General features: G+C 34.7%; 2 protein-coding genes across 3 annotated transcripts; one reads left to right on the forward strand and one right to left on the reverse strand.

The window, feature by feature from the left end:
- The first annotated feature begins 4,969 nt into the window (after positions 1–4,969).
- Positions 4,970–8,534, forward strand: LOC128155134 (ubiquitin carboxyl-terminal hydrolase-like). The gene is made up of 10 exons (XM_052816702.1): positions 4,970–5,118; positions 5,402–5,555; positions 5,655–5,666; positions 5,980–6,108; positions 6,357–6,492; positions 6,666–6,748; positions 6,942–6,989; positions 7,122–7,197; positions 7,687–7,745; positions 8,005–8,534. The coding sequence occupies exons 2-10, from the start codon at positions 5,511–5,513 to the stop codon at positions 8,089–8,091; spliced, it is 675 nt and encodes a 224-aa protein (XP_052672662.1). The 5' UTR covers positions 4,970–5,118; positions 5,402–5,510; the 3' UTR covers positions 8,092–8,534.
- A 3,497-nt stretch (positions 8,535–12,031) lies between these two features.
- On the reverse strand, positions 12,032–27,412 carry LOC128155132 (A disintegrin and metalloproteinase with thrombospondin motifs 17-like). Of its 2 annotated transcripts, none has more exons than XM_052816696.1 (22): positions 27,208–27,412; positions 25,655–25,875; positions 25,045–25,131; positions 24,553–24,673; positions 24,049–24,148; positions 22,904–22,988; positions 22,582–22,659; positions 21,135–21,268; positions 20,480–20,529; positions 20,137–20,242; positions 19,777–19,941; positions 19,144–19,291; positions 18,929–19,048; positions 18,755–18,806; positions 18,516–18,644; positions 18,261–18,383; positions 15,832–15,966; positions 15,445–15,594; positions 15,161–15,288; positions 14,912–15,021; positions 14,153–14,298; positions 12,032–13,476 (listed from the first exon to the last, which is right to left on the reverse strand). In XM_052816696.1, exons 1-22 carry the CDS (start codon positions 27,293–27,295, stop codon positions 13,427–13,429), a joined length of 2,526 nt encoding a protein of 841 aa, XP_052672656.1. In that variant the 5' UTR covers positions 27,296–27,412; the 3' UTR covers positions 12,032–13,426. The 2 variants fall into 2 exon arrangements, with proteins under 2 accessions (XP_052672656.1, XP_052672657.1); XM_052816697.1 differs by having other exon boundaries at positions 25,655–25,863; positions 27,208–27,410.
- Between the last annotated feature and the right edge of the window lie 588 nt (positions 27,413–28,000).

The following is a 28,000-nucleotide window of genomic DNA, read 5'->3' on the forward strand; positions in this document are numbered from 1 at the left end:
TTTTCAGTTTCAACTGGTGATATCACCTTATATTCAAATAAATGCTATCATCTCATCTCCAGTGATGTTTCCTATTAAAACAGGCATCATCGCCTAGGTGATATATCCAATTCAAAACTGATAGCAAAGACCAATTGGTTTTTTTTTTAGATGATATTCCTAAAAATATGTCACCGGCTCCTTTTACACGCTGAATTAGAGAAAAATGTACCGTGATTTTAATTTTTTTTTTATTTCAAAGCAGTGTAAACAAAGTGATATATCTGGATTAGTGTAAATAGCTTTGATCGCTTTATAATTCAATAACTGAAGGTTTAACCACCACCCCTCCTCAAAAATAAGGATTTTCGTGATTTTTTTTTTGTCTTTGCTTGTCAAGAATTTTTGGATGAATCTGCACCCCCTCAAACACACGCACACTTTCAAATACTATGCTACGTGCCTGAGACCATTAACAGTGAATTTCGTTCTAGTTTGTGAGCTTGTCCTTACAATGAATGACAAGAGAAAAGCTGTCAATATGACAGCAAACCGGGGGGGGGGGGTGTGAACCTTATCTATAATCCATTTCTCAACCCTGAATTGACGAACACTACCTATCCAGTGAAATGGGGCACTCTATATGCAATACTTTGCCAAAATATGACTAAGTTCAACAGATGTATTTTTAAACCCTAGCAATATGCACACCTCTAATATATGTCCAGTTGGTCTGCTATTAATAAAAGAACAACTTCTTATCTTGAAAACTGTAGGAGGAGTTATCCGTACAACAGGGGTACCCTATATGCAATATTTTTGCCAAGAAATGACTATGTTCAACAGCTGGTATTTTTTCATACATTATAAGAAATCAAAACCCTAGCATTATGCACACCTCTGATATATGTCCAGTTGGTCTGCAAAAGAACAACTTCCTACCTTGAAAACTGTAAGAGGAGTTATCCGTACAATAGGGGTACCTTATATGCAATAGTTTGCCAAAATATGACTAAGTTCAACAGCTGGTATTTTTTTCATACATTATTAGAAATCAAAATCCTAGCAACATGCACACCTCTAATATATGTCCAATTGATCTGCAAAAGAACAACTTCCTATCTTGAAAACTGTGGGAGGAGTTATCCGTACAATAGGGGCAGCTGGCAGCCCGCCTGCCCGCCCGCCCGCCATTTTCACCATTTTAATAACCGGATATTTCCTTTGGAAAACCCGGTTAAAATGAATCAAATGGGCTGACCTTAGCACAATGGAGGATATGTATCTGAAGAAACGAAGGACTTGTTTACAGACATTGTTTATCGCCAAAATCTCACAAATTAACAAGTTGGTTAAAGTAAAAGTTAGTGATCAGAGATAATATTCGTTGAAAATACAACTTACAAATAAAATACATTGACCAGCTTAAGGAGAAGAAATGTACCTAATAGCGCTCATGTATTTTAAAGCTTTCAAATATGGGCGGAGATAAAAATCTTCGGGGATAATTGTATGTCTTTCATTTGATTGTTTTATCTCGGATAAATTAAAAAGGGATTATCTAAGGAACAATACCGGTATCAAAGACTAAGTACATGTAAAATCTCGAAATTTATTTTCTTTTTTTTTGGTCAATTTACGGGGGGGGGGGGGGTATTTGTCGTCATTTTAAGCTTTATTTTAACCTATCTGCCAAAAATTTTAATGTGTCTTATTTGTTACAGTATAAAGAAAATACTCAAATAATTGACAATTAAGTTTATTAATGTACGAAATAACAATGCAGTGGCTTCGGAAGCAAATTGAAAGTGTGGGGGGAGAGGGGGGGGGGTCTAGACTAGACTAATCATAAGTAATCTTGACAAGCAAAAAAAAACCAAAACAAGGGCATTTCCCAAAATTATGAAATTCCTTATCAGTGTTTGTGTGTGTGTGTGGGGGGGGGGGGGGGGGGGGGCGTACCTATACCTCTAACTACAATTTTCAATTTCACTCTTAATATTCCTTATCCTTACATTCTACCGGAAATGTGGGAGCGGGGGGCGGCACCTTCCTGATACTTTTTTAATTTTTTACATGTAAATGTAAGAAAATAATATCATGTTTGCTGCGAGAAAAAGGTGGGGCTGGCCCCTCCCTGATGCTATGTGCCTGATGGTTAGGTCTAACTTTGCAAAAAGGTGGGGGGGGGGACCTTTTTGCAAAGTTCCTTCGCCTATGCAATGTGTGTATTCTTTTGTTCTTGTTTTTTCCTGATAGAAAGAACGGTTTTTGACTCTTGGTGGACGCTAAACAATTAACACAGAAACCTAATGGCTCGTTTTTCATCTTTTTAAGTTAATTTTATACGCCTCCTTCCTCAGAAAAAGTTGCGGCATAGAAAGTTGGCATCATAATGTGATTTTTCTATGTCATTCATTTTTTAAAAAGAGAGAAATTGTTGCGTAAAAATTGGTACAGACTTCCTACATCCATCCCTGAAAACATATTATACTTTATCACAGCCAAAATTGCACAATATAATGTCACAAAAACATAAATTCACCATTACCGCAGTTATACTAAACATTTTTGATATGGCTAGTGAAATCAATTTCTGATATAAGGGGAGACAGTTTTCTACATGTATTTGATAAATCAAAAAAAAAAAATGGATGTATTCACTTTAAAACATGGCAACAAAAAAAAAGTATTTAAAGATATTCTTAAAATAACTCCGACAAAAAAATCCGCCTAGCAACCAATATATATGTACATAAGGTATGTAAAGCATCACTTGGTGAAGGGGATTCAAGTTTGTTCAAATGAAGGGCCATACCCTCTTTAAAGGGGAGATAATTTTGAATTATTAAAAATTTGTTGATATTTTTAAAAAATCTTCTTCTAAAAAATTACTTGGCTAGAAACGCAGTAACATATATGGAAGCATCCTTAGGTAGTGTAGATTCAAGTTTGTTCAAATCATGGTCCTCGGGGGTAGGGTGTGGCCACAATGGGGGATGGACTGGAATGTTTATGGGGGGTCAAGTTTTACATTGGAATATATAGAGAAAATCTTCTTCTTAAAAACTATTAGACAAAAAAAAGCTTAAATTTATGTGGAAGCATTCTCAGAAAATGAGGATTAAAGTTTGTTGATATCATGCTCCCATGGTGTAGGATGGGCCACAAGCAGGGGGGGGGGGTCCAAATTTTACATTGGATTATATATAGAAAATCTTGAAAAAAAACTTCTTAAAATCTATTTGCCTAGAATAGCTTAAACTTGTGTGGAAACGTCCTCAGATAAGGTAGATTCAAGTTTGTAAGTTTGTTTAATTCATGGTCCACGGGGGTAGGGTGGGGCCACAATGGGAGATGAACTTTTACATTGGAATATATAGAGAAAATCTTTAAAAATCTTCATCTCAAAAACCATTGGGCCAAAAAAAAGCTTAAATTTGGAGGAGGCATCCTCAGTTAGTTTTGATTCAAGTTTGTTTAAATCATGATACCTGGGGGTAGGATGGGGCCACAATTGGGGGGGGGGGTCGAATTTTTACAAGGGAATGTAACGAGAAAATCTTCTCAAAAACCAATTGGCCAGAAAATCTTAAACTGTGTGGAAACATCCTCAGATAGTGTAGATTCAAGTTGTTTTTTTTCAAATCATGAGCCGTGGGGTAGAGTGGGGCCACATCGTGGGGGAGGTGAAGGGGTCAAATTTTTATGTGGAAAGATCTAGAAAAAAATCTTTAAAATTTTCTGGAAAAGTATTCAGTCCAAAACGACGTAACTTGTGTGAAAGCACAGGTTGTGCAGATTAGTTTGATGAAACAGAAAACTGGGGCCTCAAAGTGTGTGTGTGTGTGTGTGTGGGGGGGGGGGGGTTATAGGAAAAAAGAAAAAATCTCCTTACAGATACAACAACAAAAGGGGCTTAATATATTTACCATAAAAAATGTGGATAAAAATCAGCAGATTATTTTAATTTTTTGAGCAAGAGCTACTATACTGAACTGTCAAGATATTTTGATTGTGATACTGTAATACTGATTTGATTACCATTGGTCCCTAGGACTTCGTTATAACCGAGTTTTACTGTACAATTTTCACTCCTCCATATAAAATTCCATACTTCCACTCACTGTCCTACCTTGAACATGTATCAAAAAGTTATAATCAAATAATATGTCTACATTCAGTTGTATACATATATATATATATATATATATATATATATATATATATATATATATATATATATATATATATATATATATATATATATATATATATATATATATATATATATATATATATATATATATATTTATATATATATATATGGAATACAAATACATATTGGGGCTGTATGTAATGTGTATGTATCAATACTAACGTATTGCTTTGAGGGATTGTGTATTTATAGCTGTTTATTTCTGCACTTGCAAATAAATGTATACCCTTGCATAATTAAAATTATGTGTATGACAACTTGGTATGTGTTATATCAGATGTACCTCCCATTGTAAATTAACTATTATGTTAATTATAATCATGTTCTTTTATTGTTTTAATGCGTACCCCCCCCCCCCCCCCCGAGGGCCCTTGATTGGTAATCTCAGCGAGATTCGTCGAGACTGAACAATTTTTGACGGACGTCTCTTCCGGAAGAGACGTCCGTCAAAAAAAATTTCAGTCTCGACGAATCTCGCTGAGATTACTTGATTGGTAAATAAACATATCAAACATATAATGGATTTTGCACCTAAAAAACACTTTGAAATCATTTAATTTACTTGTTTCGTTTTTTTTTAAAATTCATTAATACTGCTAAATATAAACAATGCATCAAATCCATTCTCAAAATACATACAAAATACATAATATAATTATATATGTATAGACCTGTATAGGCATTAGGGTAATCAATATTGATTGATATATACCTTGGAATTTCCCTATTCTAAATATAGTTAGTATCGCACCTGTAACTTACATGGATAAGATTCTTATAGTTAAATGATTCTGTATTTCTGGACATGAACTAAATATTTTATCTAGAATGTTCAGGGATAGCAAATTTTTGTATATAAAGGTTTAAATCTTCCGAGTTTTGAGAGCCACACACGACTGAAAAAGTGCATGCAGTCATAGGTAAGAATGATACTGATGATTTTATATGGACCATTGCTGTATATTTTATCAAGGACCCCCTCCCCCTCTCAGATACATCTATAGATGTAATCTTGTTATTTTTACTTTATTCTGTGCGCTTATAATATTTATTTTTACGGTGACGGGTGTTTTGCAATAATTTAAAAATTAATATGCTGCCTAATATGATTACGGAATGTGAGAGTAATTAACATATGTAGGTAACTTTGCAAAATATTCTGCATGGAAAATTTTAAAGAGTTGACAAATTAATCCTAATCAGACAGAAATAGAAACCAGGAATTATTCGACCAGCGGATCGGAAACTGCTCAGGAACGACGTAATCAATAGTGACATTGCACATTGCCGGTGTGAAAGCGAAACAAGAAACATGGCAGATAAAATTAGTTGGATACCGCTGGAGTCTAACCCCGACGTGAGTGTGAAGGGTCAATTTTGACAGTGTTTTTCAATTGTTGTTTAAGATTACCATTAGAAAGCTTAATGACATTTTTCTCTTTTTCATTTTTAACAGGTTCTTAACAAGGTAAGGTTTGTTACCAGGAAAAGTTAAAGGGAGGTCACTCCAAGAGGTTTTAAATAACAACTTCAGCTGCATTGCACCAAACATGAAATTAACATAATTTTCAGTGATTTTCATAATTTTAAAAATAAAGAATAAGTTTTATATTATTTGAATCCATTTTGGTAAAAGAAAAAATTAATTGTGGAAATGTTTACATAACGTTATACAAATGCCTTTGAATAAATAAATGACTCTTATACTTTAACAGCTGTATAATTGATGTGACTCAAAACTTAACCAAATATGCAATTGTCTTCCTCCACTTTATGATCAGTACATCCACAACTTGGGTGTACCCAAGGAATGGCAGTTTGTGGATGTGTATGGATTGGAACCGGACCTTTTAGGCATGGTGCCCAAACCTGTAGCATCCGTTGTCCTGTTATACCCAATCACAGACAAGGTAAGGGTGTCTTTGATACAAAGCTTACCAAAATTGAGTTCAGTCCCATTGAAGTGAATCATCAGTAAGCATACATTGATCTAGGGGAGTGTCAGGGGGATGTAGACCCCTCTCCCATAAAAAATAGGGTGCCTCTGGCAAGCAAAATTATCCCTCATGTATCACCTTTGCAAAGTTTTCTAGATCTGCGTATGAGTAAGTGATGGTCTATCAGAGGCCGATAGACATGTTTTGAAATCTCATTTTAGTCGGAAGCAACAGCTCTCGGGGAACAGAAGCAAGATTCGGACCTGTACTTTGTGAAACAGACCATAAAGAATGCATGTGGAACTGTCGCCATTGTTCATGCCCTGGCCAACAACCAAGACAAAATCAAATTCCTTGGTCAGTATGCCTGGAAAGCATTTGATGTGAAGAGACATAAAGACCTTTGTGCATATTTCTTTCATATTTATATTTTCTCTTTTCACTGTGTTCTGTTATATATATTTAGATAAGATGTTCTTCATTTTTTTTCGTTATAAATATAACAGTTGAATGAATGACAAATTTTGCAGAGGACAAGCCCTTTGCTAAATTCCTGAAAAACACTGTCAATATGTCCCCTGAGAAAAGAGCAGAAGTTCTTCAGGAAGACACTGTAAGTTCAGATTTTTTAAATACATGTATTCCTGTACATCTGTAATTATGAGCCAAATCTTCTCAATTTACTTGAATTATCTCTTTTAAAAAAATCCTGTTTGAAAATTTTGAATGCATCATGTTGACGTATTGATATTTTCAAAACTATATTTATTTTACACTCTGGTTTAAAAAGTTGTGACTTTCTGAAGGACATGGGATCAGCTCATGATGACACAGCCCAGGAGGGACAAACAAAGGTTAATATTTCTAAAGACTGTTTCATTATTTGTTTCGGTGGGAGTGTAATACATTAATACAAACATCACAAATACTCAAATTAAAAGAACTTTTGCAAATCTGTATTTAATGTTCTTTGCTTCTGTTGACAGGCCCCTCCTAGTGAGTCCCAACTCAACACTCACTTTGTGTCATTTGTGTGCAAAAATGGAGGATTGTACCAACTCAGTAAGTTTTGTGCTCATAATGATCATTCAATCATCAGCAATAAGAAGACTATATGCAATGTATTCAGTTTGAATTAATCTGTGAAAGGGAAGCTGCTTGTTGTATTCTCCATTATGTTTTCATCTTCCATACTTGTAAAATTATCTTTCCAGTTGTCAGGATTGCACCCAGGTGATTTGTATTCTAATTTTTGTTTAATAAATGGAACTGCATTTATGAAAATTATGATACATTGCACATTGTGATGACACAGGAAAACATTGAGGAAGTTGAGTAATCTACCAGCAGCCATCATTGATGTACCGATACATCATTGTTAGAAATCTCTTGTTAGTTTTGACTCAGGATTTCCTATTCATTAATCAATATATGCTTGCATTAAACATGAAATATTGAATCAGAATATTGATATTTTAAGGCTGCTTTAATATAACTAGCTGCTGAGTATTATACTGTATTTATCACAGAGAATGTTTTATACTCTTGTAGATGGGCGCGATGATGCCCCAACTTACCATGGACCAACAACTCCGGACTCTCTTCTGGAGGTAATCATTTTTTAATCGACTAGTTTATAATTTTCTCATGTGTTGAGAGATGGTAAAAAAAATTTCTTAACATTTTATGCCACAGTTATACCTGAATTGAGTTTTAAATCTAGATATTAAGGAGGTTTTCCTTTTTTCTCTCCTTAAGTGTTAGAGAGCATTTAGACTGATTTCCTATCTTTGAAATATTTCTGTTTCCCTCCATTATACACTTACTAATTAATTATCGTCATATAAATGTGATGTTCACTGTTTTCAGGACATGGCAAAGGTGGCCAAGCAGTTTATGGAGAGAGACCCAGAAGAGGTCAATTTTACCCTGATGGCCCTGAGTAAAGTGGATTGAATACAGCCCCAGTCCATTGCCCAGAATCCCAGCTTATTGGTGCAATGCTTGGAATTATTTCACAGGAATTATTTGCCTCAGTGCATCATTTGAAGCCTCGATTAATTTTTTGACATTTGGAACTGTACACAAACACTGCTTCTTGTGAATCCGATGCTGTTGTCACAATTTACATCCATGCAGTTGCAAGGATCAGAACTCTAGTTTGCATCACTGTTTTTTTTCACTAGCTGTCATAAGAAAGGAACTCTATTTTCTTTGTTTACTTCAAGAAAATGAAGTGGATATAATTTTTGTATGTGTCCATTTATTGTTGTAAATTTTATATCAAGCTTTTAAATGCTTGCATCATCTTGCAATAATCAATATCTGTAAAAACAAAAAAATAATTTAGGTGAATGATTTGTCAAATTCTCAAAAATTCCAGAATGGCAAGTTGTTTGTCTGTTTGTCTGACTGTCTTATATGAAAACAGAAAGTTGACAAATTCTTGCCTGCTTTGTGAAGCATTTGATGGTAAATGTACAAATAAAGCAAGTGTAAACTACGTTACTTTGAACTTTATTTTAATTGCAGTAAATAAGTTAGTACCAAAAAAGATATGTTCCTCAATACCAAGCAAATTTCTTAAATGAACTGTGGAATCATTAAATTTCGTGGGGGTCAAAATTTGTGGATTGCTGAAATTTTATAGGTTCGTGGGGACGTAATTTCATATGCTTTCTTACACCTACAAAAGGAAATATGACTTTATTACCTTAATTGATTAATTAATTCATGGAGGATGTTAATTAGTGGTAAAGAATTACTATCGAATTCAAGGAAAATTGAGCCACCACGAAATCTAATGATTCCACAGTATGCGACTGCCCAATATAAAAAAAAAATCTCGATAAAGAAAATCATGGTGCATTTAACAGTTGAATCCAATTGAAAATGAGGACATCTATATTTAGGAATAATAATAATATAATTAGGTCTTTCCACCTTTCAGGTGAAAGACCTTTTGTATTTCTTATGTTTTTTATTTTTTTTCTTCTCTTTTTTTCCAGGGACAGCTTTTTTATTTCAAGAGATATTAAAACAATTTTTTCTTTATGTTATTGGCCATTTAAAGTTATGGTACCAAATGACCCTGTTCCTGATAACTCCCAGAACTTACAAAGTTATTGCCCTTGTGTACGAAAAGCTTGTTATCGCTACTCCTCTGAAACCATAAGAGATAGAAACTTGGAACTTTTACCAATGTCTTCAGTACACTTAGAGGGTTATTCAATCTATTCATACCGAGATAATTTGAGCCCCCCTTCTAGTAGTTATTGCCCCTGAAAGTATTTACATTTCTATAAAATCACTTCCAACTTTTTTATTATTTGTCATAGAGACTTTGGACCACTTGGGATTGAAGCGTCTACCTTGGCCGAACAAAATGACATAAAGGTCAAAGGTCAAGGTCATCTGAAAATCTCTTAATTAATGAGTTTTTAGATCTCTTTTGTTTAGGGTGGTAAAGAAAAACTTTTTCATGGATGTTGTAGGACATCTTAAGACATTTCAAAATATAACCCTTTGACCCTTACCATGTAACAATTATAGAGTTATTGCCCCTATTGTACAAAATGTTTGTTATCGCTACTCCTCATTAACCGTAAGAGATAGAGACTTGAAACTTTTACTAATGTATTCAGTACACTTAGACGCTCTTTCAATCTATTCATACCGAAAAGGTCCAAAGTCCCTTTCTAGCAGCTATTGCCCCTTAAAGTTTCAAACATTCAACAAAAAACACAAAAACTTTTGAATAAATAATCATATATACATTGGACCACTTGGTATTGAAGCGTCTACCTTGACAAATGAAAAAGACATTAAGGTCAAAGGTCAAGGTCAAGCAATAAAAAATTGCAAACTTAATCGTTTTTTTATGAAGTAACGCAGAAAAAATACTTTTTTCTATTGAAGCAATCTTATTTCAAACATAAAAAATAATGAGGTGGAAAGACCTTTAATTGTTCGAGAACAATTAGTCTACTAGTTTTAGTTACAATTTCCGATCCTCAGCCATGTTCGATAACTCTACAATTTCCGCATTGTATTCATCGTGGGCAAAGCAATAACTGTACAATGCATGGATACCATAAATAAATTTCGTTCGATTTTATTTCATTTATAACGTTTGAAGGATAACAAACATTTTTATGATAGAAAACAAGGCTTTGAGGCTGAGGGTAAGAAAATTAAGTGTATTTGAAAAGAGTCATGTTGAATTGTTCAACAAATGACCATCATACCACTAAGGCTTAATGCTGAGCATTGTCGTTGATATCCCTGCATTATCAGCATAATGTTTAATGCTGAGCATTGTTGTTGATATCTCTTCATTATCATTATAATGCTTTATGCTGAGTATTGTCATTGATTTCCCTGCATTATCAGCATAATGCTTAATGCTGAGCATTGCCGTTGATATCTCTTCATTACCAGTATAATGCTAAATGCTAAGCATTGTCGTTGATATCCCTACATTATCAGCATAATGCTTAATGCTAAGCATTGTCGTTGATATCCCTGCATTATCAGTATAATGCTTAATGCTAAGCATTGTTGTTGATATCCCTGCATTATCAGCATAATGCTTCATGCTAAGCATTGTCGTTGATATCTCTGCATTATATCAGCATAATGCTTAATGCTGAGCATTGTCGTTGATATTTCTTCATTATCAGTATAATGCTTAATGCTGAGCATTGTCGTTGATATCCCTGCATTATCAGTATAATGCTTAATGCTGAGCATTGTCGTTGATGTCTCTTCATTATCAGTAAAATGCTTAATGCTGAGCATTGTCGTTGATATCCCTGCATTATCAGTATAATGCTTAATGCTGAGCATTGTCGTTGATATCCCTGCATTATCTCAGTATAATGTTTAATGCTGAGCATTGTCGTTGATATCTCTGCATTATCAGCATAATGGTTAATACTGAGCATTGTCGTTGACTTCTATGCATTATCAGCATAATGTTTAATGCTGTGCATTGTCATTGAATTCCCTGCATTATCTATAATGCTTAATGCTAAGCATTGTTGTTGATATCCCTGCATTATCAGCATAATGCTTCATGCTAAGCATTGTCGTTGATATCTCTGCATTATATCAGCATAATGCTTAATGCTGAGCATTGTCGTTGATATCCCTGCATTATCAGTATAATGCTTAATGCTGAGCATTGTCGTTGATATATATCTGCATTATCAGTATAATGTTTAATGCTAAGCATTGTCGTTAATATTCCTGCATTATCAGTTTTGGGATCGTACATGCTCATATTGATGCTAAAACATATTTATTCAGTGATGGAACAACATCAACATCTGAATTCATTATAATTACAACAATCTCCTTTTTGCAGTGACGAGGAAACAGTCAAACCATTAACTCATTACTAAAACTGGTAGAGTACAGATAGATGTTTGATAGTCTTTGAATTATGATTTATCTCTCACACCAATCTCAGCAGATACCAAAGAATGATTGTAGATGTAACAGCCACTCAGTCCCATGGGTAACCAGAGACAAATTGTAAGTACATGTTGTTACATGTAGATTGTTACATGTAAGTTAACAATCACTATCTCACATTATACCAAGAGATGATTGTACATAATTACAACAGTTGCTCTATCCTTTGGGTAACCCGGAAATAACTGTACTATAATTTTAATTATCCTACCAGATACCAGGAAATAATTGTAATGATCCAAATACCAGGAGATAACTGTGTAACCAGGCAATGATTGTACAGACAAGAATAACTCTGTCTCACTAGAAACCAGGTGTTGATTGCACATGTAAATAATTCAATAATATTTCTTTTTCTTGGTCTCCTGATGATGAATCGGTCATTGATGAGCATTTGATGGTAATAATAAAACAAGTGAAAAGTTTGAACTTTTTAATTAATTCCAGTACATAAATTATAGTACAGAGATCTTATCCTCAATACAATGTGACGTCATGTTATAAGTGTACAAAATGATAATATTTAAAATCTCACAAAGGTATATTATGCTAACAACTGAACACAATTGAAAACATTTTAATATTTGCATGTACACAGGAATATACATAGATATCGGTAATAATAAGAAAGAAAAAAGTTTCATCAAAATCCTAAGATAAACATCCTTAACATTTGCAATATAGCAAGAAGAGAGCTGGACAATTTTTGTAAGTACGATTTCAAGACAAATGCTGATATCGGGATCAGATTTATGACACGAGATTATGAACAAATCTTGTCGCATATGACAAGTGCGTTTTTTTGTTTTTGCTGAATATGTCAATATTCATAAATGTGTGTGCAGAATATGTTTGTTCTACAAAGTTAAAAATTATATTAAAAGAGTCACCACGCTTTGCTGTGATTAAAACGTAAATTCATATACAATGTATATTGTTTAATGATAATACGACTTTAATGCCTTTGAAATCCTATATCAGTGCCTGTTAACCTTTATCACATGCACAAAAGTTGTTGATAATCATGCACAATTGAGCACCACTATTAATGCTTTTGATATTCACGCATTATGCTGAAACAATATTATACATATACAAAAACATCGAAATAGTTACATCGCAATTATTAAAACATCAATTATATTATTATATACATCATATTTACCCAGCGGTTGAAAAACAGAATCTTTTAACCATTTGCTCTTGTGCCTGTTAAGAAACTACAAAACTGATAGGGTTTAGAAGTTTTTAGATAACTTCTGATAAGTAGAAAAAAAATTATCTCATATACCTATCTCCAAATAGTTTTTGCATTAAGTATACAAACGAAGTTTTGTTTGGGATAAAAGACGTAAGCAAACTTCAACACGTCATCACGATCTTATTGTATGATATGTATGTTATTGATATCGTTTGATCTTTTGATATCCATCGCATCTATTTGGAATTATTTCTATATTCATTAAATATAAGTACTTTTTGATTTGTCAAGTCAACAAGCAGCAATTTGTAAACATCATGTGATGGATACAATTTGATTGTATAGAGATTGGGTATAATTATCCTTCGAGGTTTTGATATCCCTCACACCTATTTCAATATTTTATTTCATTAATTCAATAGGCATATATGTATTTTTGATTGACATTAAAAAAGCAAACAGCAACATGCTAACTTTCCTAGAAAGATGCAATTTGATTGTAGACTACTACTGACAAGGAACTTAAATGCGAATACAATACCATCGTCAATATAGAGAGCAAAACACAAGTATAAAGGATGCACCAGTTTGAGATTCTTTATGATAATACTGTCATGAGTGGATATATCCAGCGTTTGTGTACCTCTGATCTGATGAATTACCTACAAAGAAAACAATTCACAAAGAATTAAGAAAAGGGTGTCATAATAGCAAGCTATTTCACAATATGTTATTTCACAATATACAGTCAACATTAAAACAATGTAACATTTTCTCACTTGATAGCAGGAGGTTATTGTAAAAATACTTCTTTAATGACTTGGTCCAAGGATTTTATTGTTATGTATTAACGTATCACTTGACACCAAGAATAAATTGACACAACATTCAATTTACTTGAACTCACCTTACACGAGAAACTACACAGTAATTGTTACACTGGTAAAATTACTTTACCTCAATTGATACCAGGAACTAATTGTAACTTTATTTCCTAACAGGAACTAAATCACTAATTGTAACTACATCTCAATTGATACCAGGAACTATTTGTAACTTTATCTCCTAACAGGAACTGAATCACTTATTGTAACTACATTACACTTGATACCAGGAACTAATTGTAACTTTATCTCCTAAAATGAACTACATGTAATTGTAACTTTATCTCCTAACAGGAAGTAATTGTAACTTTATCTCACTTGATACCAGGAAGTAATTGTAACTTTATCGCACTTTATCCTTTAACAGGAACTAATTGTAACTTTATCTCACTTGATACTAGGAACTAAATTTAAAATACAATGCTAGTATTGATTCCCCCAAACGTAGACTTACTAGATACCACATATCCCGTCTGAACACTGGGGTCGGGCTCGAGCTCCATGTACACGTGGGAGTCTATGGACCCCTGACGCTGTAGACCTGTCATTTGCTGCTGCTGCTGACGCATGTCAGGCCGGTCGTAGGTGTGAGAATAGCCCCTGAAATCACGCGGATTGTCTAAATATGACGTTACAAGGAACACAAAACCAGGCCTTAAGGTAATAATAGAGATCATATGTTATATTCCATTTTGTTTGGGTTTTTTTTTGTCCGCATGAGGCATCCGGCAAACTTAACTATTTGCGTACATAGTCATGATAGTGAGTACTTTATTATCTATGCAGCGACATCTTCATGTAAATCTTTAATTAATAGTTTTATGATTAACTAAGGAACATATTTTTGATGTATTTGAATTGAAATTTAAACATTTAATATTAATTTGAATCATGTTCTGTTTTTCTTTACATGGGTAAGAATTTTGTAAGTACGTTTCGTAAAGTTAATTCGTCACTTTCTATGTCGGAAAGCAACGAAATTGCGCGGATTATCCTATTCAAAAAAAAAAAAGAAGAAAGAAATACTTGTTTCTATTTAGTTTTAGAATTAAGAAAATATGACTGAGTACAACAGCTAGAACTAAACCAACAAAGCATATCAATTTTTAGATAAAATATGTTTGGCACAGTAGACAACCACGGGTGGCAAAAAGCAAAAGGAGGTGATGTAAAATATAAAATTTAAATAACATCCTGGCTACAAACTACATACCCGGAACTGATAGGCCCCATATACTCTTGGGTCTTTGGTTGTCGTATCTCACTCTTGTAGAGAGGATTTGACTGTGGGGGTCTATTTTGTTGTTTTACTCCATTCCTTGGCTGAAAATATGCAGTCATTAAGCACTCTAAAAACGTTATAGTGATCTTGGCTTTTTTTTGTTTTTGTCCATTTAATAAAAAGTTGAATTGTATTCAAAAGCCGTTTACAAAAAATAACTAAAAATCATTATGTCTTTACCGCATCAGGTCGATATTTTAATTCAGCCCTTTCGCTTGGACTTTTGCGACAACAGCAACAAGCAACAATGATAATGACGATAAGCAACAGGCCACCGCCACCACCGGCCGCAACAGGTATCACCCACGCTAACAACAAAAACAATTCAGAGAACCATTAACCCACCCACGCAATGAACTTTCTGACTATGCTCACAAGTTCGGTAACAATGAAGTCAATGAACAAGACCAAACAATGAAGTAATGACATGAATTCCATGGTGTCATGAATTGAATTTTTCTTACTTGGCAGAGCAGTACTGTTGGCGCGGGGGGTCGGGGTGGACACGATGTAGTACCGACAGGTCTCACAGCAGTCGTCCAGCACCCCCGCCGCGGCGTAGGTGGGGCACTCCGCGACCCGACAGTCCAGCACCTTGTCCCCATACATACAGTCTGTACCGCAAAAACCAAAAAACATCGAGAACTGATTGACACGTTAAATAATTTTAATATACAAGTACTTTGTGTAGAAAAAAGGAAAATACATGTACATTTACAACACACGGTGAACTATCAATCAATTTAAAACTCCTTATTCAAAGGAGGATAATGTTCATTTAGGATTTTTTTAAATAAAAAGTTCAACAATTACTGTTGCACTATGAAGTTCACATTTGATTACCGCGGTACCTTGAATGCCTGTCTCATATTCGGCACAGGTTTGGCAGCATACGGTCCGCGCGGCGCTTCCGTCGGACAGTGGCGCGTAGCAGTCCATGGGGTTGGTGAGGGCGGAGCAGTTCCTCTTGTCTCCGTACTCACAGGCTGAAAAAGAAAAGAATCTACAGGTCAGTGTCGTGGATTCAAGGATACTTAAGATGCATCACAATTATTAACCCGTTATATTTAGAGTTAAACTGATAGACAGTGCATAGTTTTAGATCAAACAAATGAAAGAGCCAGATCACTATATGGGCTGACTTTTCGTCTAACTGAACCATTAAGAGGGTAAGCGCTTTGTTTCAGTGTGTACGATATTAATGTGGCGGAAAATGATTCTTCAACAAGTTAACATGGATTTGAAATAGCGTATTTCTGAATGGAACAATTCTTATACATTTACACATGTGAAAATATTAATAGCATTTAGCAATGCATTTGATCTAGCGTAAGCGGAAGCGACTAAAACGCTAAAAAATACACAGCTAATTAAATACAGTAACTAGTTAAACAGGGCTCTCTTTTGGTGTTTTATACAGCTATGAATGTAAGGATGATTTAAAACATTAACAAGAGGCCCAGGGGCAACATCGCTCACCTGAGCAACAATTGCCTTAATTCTGATCAAATTAGCATTACAGTATCAAAATATCTTGACAATTAAGTACAGTAGATCTTGCTAAAAAATTGAAAATCTGCCAATTTTTATCCACCCTCTTTTTTTTGGTAAATACCAAGCCCTTTTTGTTTTTGTACCAGTAAGAAGATTTTTCTCTATTTCTATATACCCCCCCCCCCCCACCCCATTTCGTGGCCCCACTTTTCTCTATGGAATCATGGTTTCATCAAACTTAAATCTGCATAACCTGTGCTTTCACACTAAGTACTGAGTTTTGGACCGAAAACTTTCCCAGAATATTTTAAAAGATTTTCTCTATATATTCCTATGTAAAAATTCAAACCGCCATCACGGCCCCGCCCTACCACTAAGGACGGTGATTTTTCAAACTTGAATTTACACTACCCAAATGCCTCTACACAAGTTTAAGCTTTTCTGGCCAAACAGTCTTTAAAAAGAAGATTTTTAAAGATTTTCTCTATATATTCTTATGTAAAAATTCATCCCCCATTGTGGCCTCACCCTATCCCTGGACTATTATTTTAAAAAACTTGAATCTATACGATCTGGGGATGCTTCCACTCAAATTTGGGCTTTCCTGGCCTAATAGTTTTGAGAAGAAGATTTTTAAAGATTATCTCTATATATAAAAATTCATCCCCCATTGTGGCCCCACCCTACCCCCGGGGACCATGATTTGAACAAACTTGAATCTACATTATCTGAGGATGGTTACACGCCAATTTGAGCTTTCTTGGCCAAATAGTTTTTAAAAGAATTTTTTTTTTTAAAGATTTTTTCTATATATTCCTGTATAAAAATTTATCCCCCAATTGTGACCCCAACCTACCCCCGGGGACCATGATTTGAACAAACTTGAATCTACACTATCTGACCCCAACCTTCCCCCGGGGACCATGATTTGAAGAAACTTGAATCTACACTATCTGAGGATGCTTCCACTCAAATTTGAGCTTTTCTGGCCTAATAGTTTTTGAGAAGAAGTTTTTTAAAGATTTTCTCAATATATTCCTATGTAAAATTTGATCCCCCAAATGTGGCCCCACCCTACCCCCAGGGACTGTGATTTGAACAAACTTGAATCTACACTACCTGAGGATGCTTCCATTTTTATTTGAGCTTTTCTGGCCTTATGATTTTCGAGAAAAAGATTTTTAAAGATTTTCTCTCTATATTCCTATGTAAAACTTGATCCCTCCAATTGTGGCCCCACCCTACCCACAGAGACCATAATTTGAACAAACTTGAATCTACACTATCTGAGGATGCTCCTTTTTTAATTTAAACTTTTCTAGCCTGATAGTTTTTGAGAAGAAGATTTTTAAAGATTTTCTCTATATATTCCTATGTAAAACTTGATCCCCCTCTTGTGGCCCCTCCCTACCCCGGGGACCATGATTTGAATAAACTTGAATTTACACTACCTGATGATGCCTCCACACAAGTTTAAGCTTTTCAGGCCAAACAGTTTTTGAGAAGAAGATTTTTGAAAAATACCAACAAATTTTCAATAATTCTCAATTATCTCCCCTTTTAAGAGGGCGTGGCCCTTCATTTGAACAAACTTGAATCCCCTTCACCTAGTGGTGCTTTGTGCCAAATTTGGTTGAAATCTGTTCAGTAGTTCTTGAGAAGATAAAAATGTGAAAAGTTTACAACAACGACGACAACAACATACAACGGACAAATTGTGATCAGAAAAGCTCACTTGAGCCTTTGAGCTAAAAAAAGTTTAAAACCCTAAAGAAAGAGTACCTACATGGAATTTGCGTTCTGAAGGAGGCACATGTGTCACAGCATTGGATGTCTGTGTCTGAGGCGTAACAAGGTGCCCCGGAAGTGATGGTGTAACACACACCCTGGCGGTCACCGTATTCACACCCTTAGGAAAAGAACAGTTGGATGATATGCACTGTTTTACGGAACAACTATGGTAAATTCGGCCGACTGGTATAAGAGAAAAGTGACAAGTTTATTAGTAATATTACAGTATTCCTAAACAGGTAGAACATACCGGATACACCAGTGCTGACGTCATTACAACTTTTACAACAGCTAGTCGCGGTTCCAAAGTAGCAAACGGAGGGATCCTTGCCTATCCCCGAGCAGTCTACTTTGGGGTAGTTGCCAAACAGACAGTTCCCTAAAATAGATAGACAAAGCACCTGACAAGCTGATTGTAAAACGGTTCTGTAATAATAAATTAGCATGGTGACAGTTTACCGCGACTCTAAGGAGCAGGCGCATACTTACCCGGCTCTCTAGGCGCACTGTTATCCGCCATGCATTCACCATTGACGCACCACTAAATGGATACACAATATTTACATACATCGTTTCTAAAGTATGACAAATCTTGACATAATTTAAATATAAATGTGGGTTTTTTAATGAGTTTGATCGGATGAGGCGTCAATTTGTACTCACTTTACCCGTCCCGCATGTTGTATAATCAAAGGGAACAACAAGGTTACAGGAAAACCCAGAGCTGGGATTGAGGCACCACAGTCCGGTACAAATGGTCGAAAAGTCGTTGTTGAAATTGTTCTAGAACGCGAGAAACAAATTAATGATATAGTTTTACTGCTTGATATTGGATTACACATACATGATGGCAGCGACAATTTTCTGTATTCCCTCACCATGCAAGCGTAAGATTGTGAATTCCTCATGATGTGAGCACACTGCTGGTGAATGTTGTACTGTTGTCCGATGTTCGACGTGACGTATTCTGCCAGGTTGGGGAGAGTACCGGAGTAGTCCTTTCTCTTCAGACAGTTGGTCCCATTCCTGTACAATGACAGGTTGTACCAATACTCTCTAGATATCTAACCGTGGATTAGTAAACTAGCAGACCAAAATTGCCCTCTACGTTGTCTGAGGATTAACAAAATGCAAACGACTTTCAATTTTGTTTTAATGTTTAATTACTGTGTTGATTCAAAATGATTTTTCTTGAATATTTTCTTAAAACCATTTTGCAACAAGAAGCACCTTGCCAATGTGATTTAACATCGTAGGATCCAAATGACTAGGTAAAAATGAGAAGGGGCACAAAAGCCTTAGAAACAATTACTAAAGAAAGCCATTTCAATACCGTAATTTACAATTTAAAAATTTACTAAAGAACGCAATTTCATTGCCGTAATTCAGAATAAAATGGCCTTATGTTAAAAATTAACATAACTTACAATGTGCTATGTTTATAGATTAATTACAAAACTCTTAAATTGATAAAGTAAAAGTTTATCAATCTTTTTCAAAACTGAACGTACTTATCAAGAGACTCCAGGAGATTGCTCATTTCGTTCATGGAGCAGGAAGAGAACCTCCAGGGATTCCTCGCTTTACCCCCGCTCTGCGCTGAACTGGTGGCCTCCATGATGTAATGGTCGTAGGCGCGGCAGCTGTTCTCATTCCCGTCGTGTTTGGCGCCGAGACTGCGATAAATAGTCATGATATTTTAATTGGACAGAGAAGGAATAGTCATACAAACCGCTTGTATTAAAAAAACCAAGTAATATGAAGATAAATAAACCTTTACATAAACCTGTTATACACGCAGAGAGAGAGAGAGAGAGAGAGAGAGAGAGAGAGAGAGAGAGAGAGAGAGAGAGAGAGAAGGGGTATCGGACCTGTGTCCCAGTTCGTGAGCAGCTACTGTGTGCGAGATGAAGTTTAGGCTTTCTTCCACCACAGACACACTTTCTGGTTCACATATTCCTCCTTGGAAAGCGTAGCCTGTCAAAGTTCATGATGATCATGCATGATATTTAATGGATCCAGAGATGAAATAAAAAGGTATAAGTTTTTGTGACATCGACAAATGTTGACATAGTTTGACAAAGTTCAAAAGTCAAAACGGTTGACGCTCATACTAGTATAGCACTACTTGTATGTCTAAGCCATTTTAGACACTTGATGGTAGCAATGGTCGACTTGTCTAATTGCTATATGATCATGATATTATGTGCATACCTGCAATATCGGCACTAGAAGATGTACCCAGGGACCTCACTATGTTGTGTCTATCCTCAAATAAAAGAATATCAAGGGTCAGCATGATTATGTCTTGTACAACAGTATGACTTTGTAATTAAACAGCACAGTCTTCGCTTTGAATTTATCAATGTTAAGAATGTTATTCAAGTTTTTCCATTTCAAAACCAAAATTCACGATACAGTAAGATTCTATTTTTGCACCTATATTTTAATACTAGTAGCAGGGAAACGTTATAAGAGTGTTGGAACATGTACTGTAAGAAGGTGGGAAAAACAGTATAGTTTTGACCGTGTTAAGTCGATGGTCTGCTTGTCTTTCTCTGTTTGTTCTTTTGGTGTATTGATTGTATGAGAATAATTGTGATGCCAAAATATGGTCGTATTTTGGTAAGATATAATTTTACCGTGTTAAGATTTTTAACATGATAGAACTATATCTTACCAAAATTAAGTTAACTTAAGAATATTGTCACTGTGGTATTGTTTTCAAACGTTGTCTTTAGTGTTGTGTTCGTTTTTTTTAGAATGTGTAGAAATGCTTATTACCGAGATAAGTCAAAGGCATGGACGTGTTTTGTTAGCTTGCCTCTTCTTTTGTTGTGATGGTGTATATATAAAGTCTAGTATTTACCTGGTGAACGCCATGGCGTGGTCGTGTCTCGGCAGCCTGTTCCTATTGTTGGTTACCCAATCTTTAAATTCTTTCAGGACCTGGTCAGCATCTACAGTGTCGTTGCTATAGGACCAGGGCGACTCTGTAAGGCTCTGTAAAGAATGCGCAGAATTCTGGATAAGAATGCTCGTATTGGATAATAATGTACGTATTTATGGTTAGGAATGCAAGTATTTCTGTATAAGAATGCACGTATTTCTGTCTAAGAATACACAGACTCCTAGATAAGTCTGAAAACTGTTAATTATATACATGTATACAGTATAAGAATTTTGTCTGATTTTAATAGGGATAATTTCAACCAATCTTTTTTCTTGATTTTTTTAAATATTTGAAGAATTCACACTTAATATGTTCTTGAAAATTTATCATTTTTAAACGTATATAAAAGTGATTCAATGATTTGAACTCAAAATCATGTACTAGAACATATATCAGTACCAAGGATTGCATCATTTTCATGATTAAATGTACAGATGAATAATTATTGTAATGGGATAATTTGTTCTAAATGCTTTTATATAAGTAAAACCATATATAATAACATATCAGTTATTGTGAATAATCAAAATTTTTTCTGTTGTACAACTGGATTCCCAATGTGGACGCACCCTACTTCTCAAGATTTTGATTTGAACGAATTTGAATTGTGAAAATTCGACCCCTCCCCCATTGTGGCCCCACCATATCCTCGGGAGTAATGATTTTCACAACTTTGAATCTACACCACTTAAGGATGCTTCCACATAAGTTTCAGCTTTTTTTGGTTGATTGGTTTCTGAAAACAAATTTTTAAAAGATTTACGCTATAATTCAAATGTAAAATGTCGACCTCACATTGTGGATGCATTCTATCCCTGGGGGTCATGATTTTCACAACGTTAAATCTACATTACCTAAGGATGCTTTCACAGTAGTTTCAGCTTTCCTGGCCTAATGGTTCTTGAGAAGAAGATTTTTGAAAATTTCTCAAAAAATTTCAATAATTCCTAATATTCTCCCCTTGTAAAAAAGCGTGATTCTTAATTTTCACAATTTTGAATCCCCTTTGCATAAGGGTGCTTTGTGCTAAGTTTAGAAACTGGCTTTGCGGTTCTGGAGAAGATGTTGAAAATGTGAAAAGTTTACAGTCGGACAGAAAGACGGACAGACAGACGGACGACAGACAAAATGTGATCAGAAAAGCTCACTTGAGATTTCAGCTCAGGTGAGCTAAAAATGGATTTGAAATTTGCGCATTCAAACGTACAACCAAATTATTCCCTCTGTACCTTTTATTGCAACATAACTATTCAAGATGTTCATAATTTTTTCAGCTCTCATAAATGAGTAGTAGCTGTCTTTAGTCTACATGAGTAGTAACTACGGTTCTATCTAGTTCAATTAGGTTCTATGATGCCACTACCTTTGCGATGACGACTCCTATATAAACAACTCCAATTCTGTATGGCTCTGTGTTTATTCCAAGATACCGGACGTCCACCTGGGAACAGACAGACAGACGGGAAATTTATCGACACAACGGGTAAAGGTGAAACAGATAGTACATGTATCCCAGGAATATATTTACTTAATTGCATATCAATGGTCAGTTATAACAATGTTAGTTCATTTCTCAAATTATGTTAAGGCAGATGGTTAGTGGTATAAATTTTCATAGGGTGGTATTAGAATACTGAAAAGAACTTGTTTTACTGTGGGTGGGGATAAGAGGGTCTTGTTCTTACCCCGTTTGCAAGAAACGCATAGAACGTGTTAATAAAGTTCTCTACATCAGCTTCAGAGGCAGCACTACCCGCAAAGTATCTCCAGCTGTTGTATAAATAGTCGACAAATTAGGACTTGAATGAAATATAAACTTAAATGAAATGGTCGATACATCGTAAATAGAACGAAATAATCGATACGTCGTAACTTGAATACAACAATCGATAATCAGAATTTTAATTAAATGAAAGCGTCTCATTGTTACTTGAATGAAATAATCAAACACCGTTACTTGAATGAAAATGTCGATACATCATAACTTATGAGTAATGAATTAAGCGTCACGTGTTACTTTATTGACATAGACCTAACATCGTAACTTTAAAATAAAATAGTCGATACATCGTAATTTGAATGAAATAGTAGATACTTTTAAGCGTAACATTATAACTTGAACAAAAAAGTCGATACATTGTTATTTGAATTAAATTCAAGCGTCACAATGTTACTTGAATGAAATAGTTCCTGCATTGTTACTTGAATGAAATAGTTGATACATCGTAATTTAAATTATGAAATAAGCGTCACATGGTAACGTAAGTTAAATAGTCGCTACAGTGTTATTTGAATTAAATAGTCGATACATCGTAACTTGAATGAAATTTAAGCGTCACTTTGTAATTTGAATAAAATAATCGATAATAACAACGTTTTATAAAGTAATTGACACATTATAATCTATAAGGTATCTGTTAAATGAAAATAGACAAATTATAATCTATCAACTTAAGTCTCTTCTAAATAAAAAGTAAACACATAATAATCACTAAGGTATCTTCTAAATTAAAAATAAACACATTATAATCGATAAGGTATATGTTATATTTATATAAAGTGTAGACACATTAATTGTAACTTAAAGGGTACCTGTTATATAAAACGTAATTGCATTGTAACTTTAAGGGTTTATGTTACGTATACTATTCTATATTGTAACTTACGGGGTTTATGTTACATACAATATTCTACATTGTAGCTTACGCGGTTTATGTTACGTACAATATTCTATATTGTAACTTACGGGGTTTATATTACGTATAATATTCTATATCGTAACTTACAGGGTTTATGTTACGTACAATATTCTACATTGTCTTATACATACTGTTGATACACGGAGTAGTCGGTCACAAACAGGAGCTCCACATCGTGCTGGCCGCTGGCCCGCTTATGTCTCCCCCGTTTGGGGGCGCGTCTTGTCTCGTCTACAAGAAATCAGTCATATTAAAGGAGTAAGGAATCATTCTTTGAGGGGATCAAATACGGTCGGGCCTGATCGATCATATCCAATAGAGCCCGAAAGGCTTTATGATAGATTTGATCACGTACGACCGTATTTGACCCTCTCATAATTTTCAAATGATGAATCCTTATTGATTATATTTAGATATAATTTTCAGTAATAGTAAGATTAACAATTAAAATAATCAGTGAACTGTATTGGACTATACATTACGAAATCGATTCGTAATGTTATCACGGACAAATAAATGTTACAAAAATGTTACACGGGAACCAGAGAGCAATAGATGCTATTTTTCGGTGTCATCACCAGTACTATTAATATTTCATACATTCTTTTATGTTTTACCATGTGATGAATACAAACCTAGTTTGATGTAATCCGTCTTAAGTTGGTTTGATCCTGACAGTTTCTCTATTTTGTATTTTCTGGAATCCTTGATAGGCTCCATGGAGTACATGGAATTTTTCCATATAAAAGTTCCTTGCTGAATTATCGAAAAGTACAGTATTGTTTAAACATCAGATGTTGAAAATTTTGAATACATTGTTTGATTTCAATTTTTTTTATAGAAAGGGTAAAGTAAATCCCCATCTACATATAGGCAATACATATTGAATGGTGTTAAAATTATGAAAATCAGTTTATTAAACTAAATGGAAGGTCTGTATCTTCAAAATGGAGGAGCTGGATCCCCCAACCATCCAGGTTGCAACCCGCGGAACACGTGTTTGTGTGTTTAACATGTAATTTGTGACAAAATGATAGTTGACTGTATCTTAAAAATATATTGAATGTGAAAACAATATAAAAAAAATATATCCAATATTAGCCTACTTAAAATCCATTTTCACTTACCAGAGTAAAAGTTCTACACAGCTCCTCAGAACACGTGAGCTGAAAAGAGGCGCCATTGTTCACGTCCTGATAGAAGGTCACCAACTTCTTGAAAATAACGATAGGCAGCATAAGTATACATGTATTTATCTTCATTTTGGAAGATTTAGAATGCATTTGAACATTTTTTAAACTTAAGTTTGGCACGTAGCAACGTTTTGGAAAGGGACAGAACTAAGCCATCAGGGGAAGGGCTGTTTTGTTTCAAGTCTTCATGCCCGAATGGCGATTTATATCAATTTTCTTAAAAATTTTTTTTTTTATACTGGTTCAGCATCATCTGTGATAAAGAATTTAAGGGGTTGTAAGGGTGAGGTCCAGATTAGAACTATATGACAAATTGAATGTCGGTCAATTTGTGTATCTTGGTCCTCAGTAATACTTTCGGAGTCATTAAATGGGGAGAGATTTTTATTTCGCCATCACCAACCGTGACATGGGTCATTTTTGTAAATTCGACAATTTGGATTAATTCTCATCCGTGACGGCTCTTTACAAAGCTTCAACACAGTAGCATTGTAATGTACCACCCCAAATTGTAGAAAATTCCGTGCAATTGATGTATAGTTACCTGTACATCGGTGGATGGGCATCTCCCCGTGGGGTGTACACATCCCACTGTTTGTGGGCGGATCCCAGTGTTTCGTGTCAGCTCCAGGGTGTGTCCAGAATGATGGAGGTGGAAACTCACCCTAAAGAAGGAGGGGGATAAAACTCGAGGGACCCCGGGTGTGTCAGGGACATCGTAGGAGACGTCGAAAATCTTCACATGCCTCGAAACTGAAAAGGGTACTAAAATAAATATGTCCGACCATGTTGATTCAGAACCTTTTTTTTTAATCATTATACATTATCTGTTTAATGCATAAAAAATTGTCTCTTGTTGAGGGTCTTAAACAAATCAATGACCTGTACATAGAGAAAGAATGCTACATGCCACTCTATCTGTGACTAAATTAACCTATGGGTTTATGGTTTTCGTAATCATTAAAGAAGATGGGTGGATAAGCAAGTGAAATGCCTATACTCGGATGGATAAAATACTGGAAATTAAAATATCAATACGATTAAATCTGATAGTTTATTATTTGAAAAAAAAAATATTCAAAACAATATATATTTAATATGTCATTGATTTTAAACCTTTAGATATGTTCAATACTTGGAACAGGCGTATACGTAATCAAAACTTCCATAAAGTGTCATTTTTAGAATTTTAAGGCCTTTTCTTTTATAGAGTGGGTTTGTGTTCCATATTTTTCTCATAGTCTAAAAATAAAGTCTAATGGAAAACACAAACCGATATGCAATCATATAAAATGTGGAAAGATGACCAACTATACATTAAAAATATCATTTTGTATCCAACAATTGAGCGTTTTGAAACAATAATACAAGTCCGTTAATTCGTGGTCAAAGTCACACATAGTATATAAACAGCTTACTTTGTTGTGTCTGAAATGGCTCAATGGTTAGAGCACCATACATAAGCTAACCTTATATAACTAGAGTTTTTATTATGTGGGTTTTGATACCATCAAAATTTAAGGCAAGAGTTTTCTTATCGTCTGTTAAAATATATCAAAAACTGAATATAGTTTTAAAAAATTGCTTTTGCAAACTTGTATTATAATATATTTGAAAAGATTTAATTGGAGAAAAATAATTTCAAAATTGTATTTCTCGACAAAACCAAATGGGCATTTGCGCTATCTACCCCCTCCCCCATCTTCTTTGTAAAGATGATATGTCTAATCGTATTAATTTTTATGTGTAGGAATATAGATGTCTCTCAATTTTCAAAAAATTGGGATAAAATTAAACCCCAAGGATTGAAATACTTGTTGGTTTAGTAATTCTCAAATGTGAACTGCTTTCATTACTTGATATGTTTTAATACAAATAAGATTTTCAAAGTTATTTTTACAACGATACGTTTCAGAGGTCCAACAGCTGTTTTCAGTAGAACAGTGACGGTCCCTTGATTTTTATTGTAAATACCATATAAACACTGATAAACTAGTGACTGTTTACAGCTGTGATGCATCCCCAATACATTGCGAAATAAGCGCACTTTTTATTAACAACATCTACCAGACAAAGCCACACTTTCTATAAACTAACCTTCTGTCTCAGTGGAGTAAGCTAGTCCCAGAACCACGGCACTAACAGCCATCAAAACACTGCCCCCGCTCAAACTGACTGCCGACATTTTCCCCCGACATGAGCTAAACCTTGACTCGGCTGGACAACAATGGTCTCTCACCTGAGCCCGAGTACTGGGTAGATACACAGGTAATTGGTCACGAACGGCCTAATTCATAGCGTTCCAAACAGGTTTACGGCTATTTTTAGATCTCTTTAAGTGATTTTAAAATTGGAGAGAGATTAATAGAAGGTGCAGCGGTTGTCTAATGAAGGCAATACTGTGATGGTTTAAATAGATTTGTAACGACATACTTTATCGATTTTATTTTTGTTTATGACCATATATACACATGTAGCTTTTGTATATAACATCTAAATATTATAATGACAATCAAAAACGCATACTCATCATAGAAGTTTTTACCTCTCAACACCGCATATGCCATATAAGCGAAAAATAAAAATGATTAGTTTAATAATATACAGAATGCAGAAGCTTAGCATCATTCAGTAAAGAAAAAAAGAGAAATAGGCTATAAAAATTGTATTGCTTACTTAAAGAAAAAAAATGATTTTTAAGTCAAAATTAAGATTCATGAAGTCCCGAACTATGACAACCCCACTGCAAACTAGACGTAGTATACATATACGCTCACGGTTCTGCTATTCAGTAGATCAAAAGTAAGGAAGATATTAGCAAAATAAATAAAGATATTTAATTATTTATTCTTTTATTTATTAATTAAAGTAGGATTTTCTATGGAGGATG

Source organism: Crassostrea angulata, chromosome 7 (genome assembly GCF_025612915.1).
Source record: "Crassostrea angulata isolate pt1a10 chromosome 7, ASM2561291v2, whole genome shotgun sequence".
Classification (NCBI taxonomy): domain Eukaryota; kingdom Metazoa; phylum Mollusca; class Bivalvia; order Ostreida; family Ostreidae; genus Magallana; species Magallana angulata.

Coding starts and splice junctions, on each gene's coding strand:
- LOC128155134 (XM_052816702.1), top strand. CDS start 5,511: ATGGCAGATAAAATTAGTTGGATACCGCTGGAGTCTAACCCCGAC. Junction 6,493..6,665: donor AGACAAAATCAAATTCCTTG/GTCAGTATGCCT, acceptor CAAATTTTGCAG/AGGACAAGCCCTTTGCTAAA. Junction 6,749..6,941: donor AAGTTCTTCAGGAAGACACT/GTAAGTTCAGAT, acceptor GACTTTCTGAAG/GACATGGGATCAGCTCATGA.
- LOC128155132 (XM_052816696.1), bottom strand. CDS start 27,295: ATGTCGGCAGTCAGTTTGAGCGGGGGCAGTGTTTTGATGGCTGTTAGT. Junction 22,660..22,903: donor ATGCGTTTCTTGCAAACGGG/GTAAGAACAAGA, acceptor GTCTGTTCCCAG/GTGGACGTCCGGTATCTTGG. Junction 18,384..18,515: donor CGTCAGCACTGGTGTATCCG/GTATGTTCTACC, acceptor TCTTTTCCTAAG/GGTGTGAATACGGTGACCGC.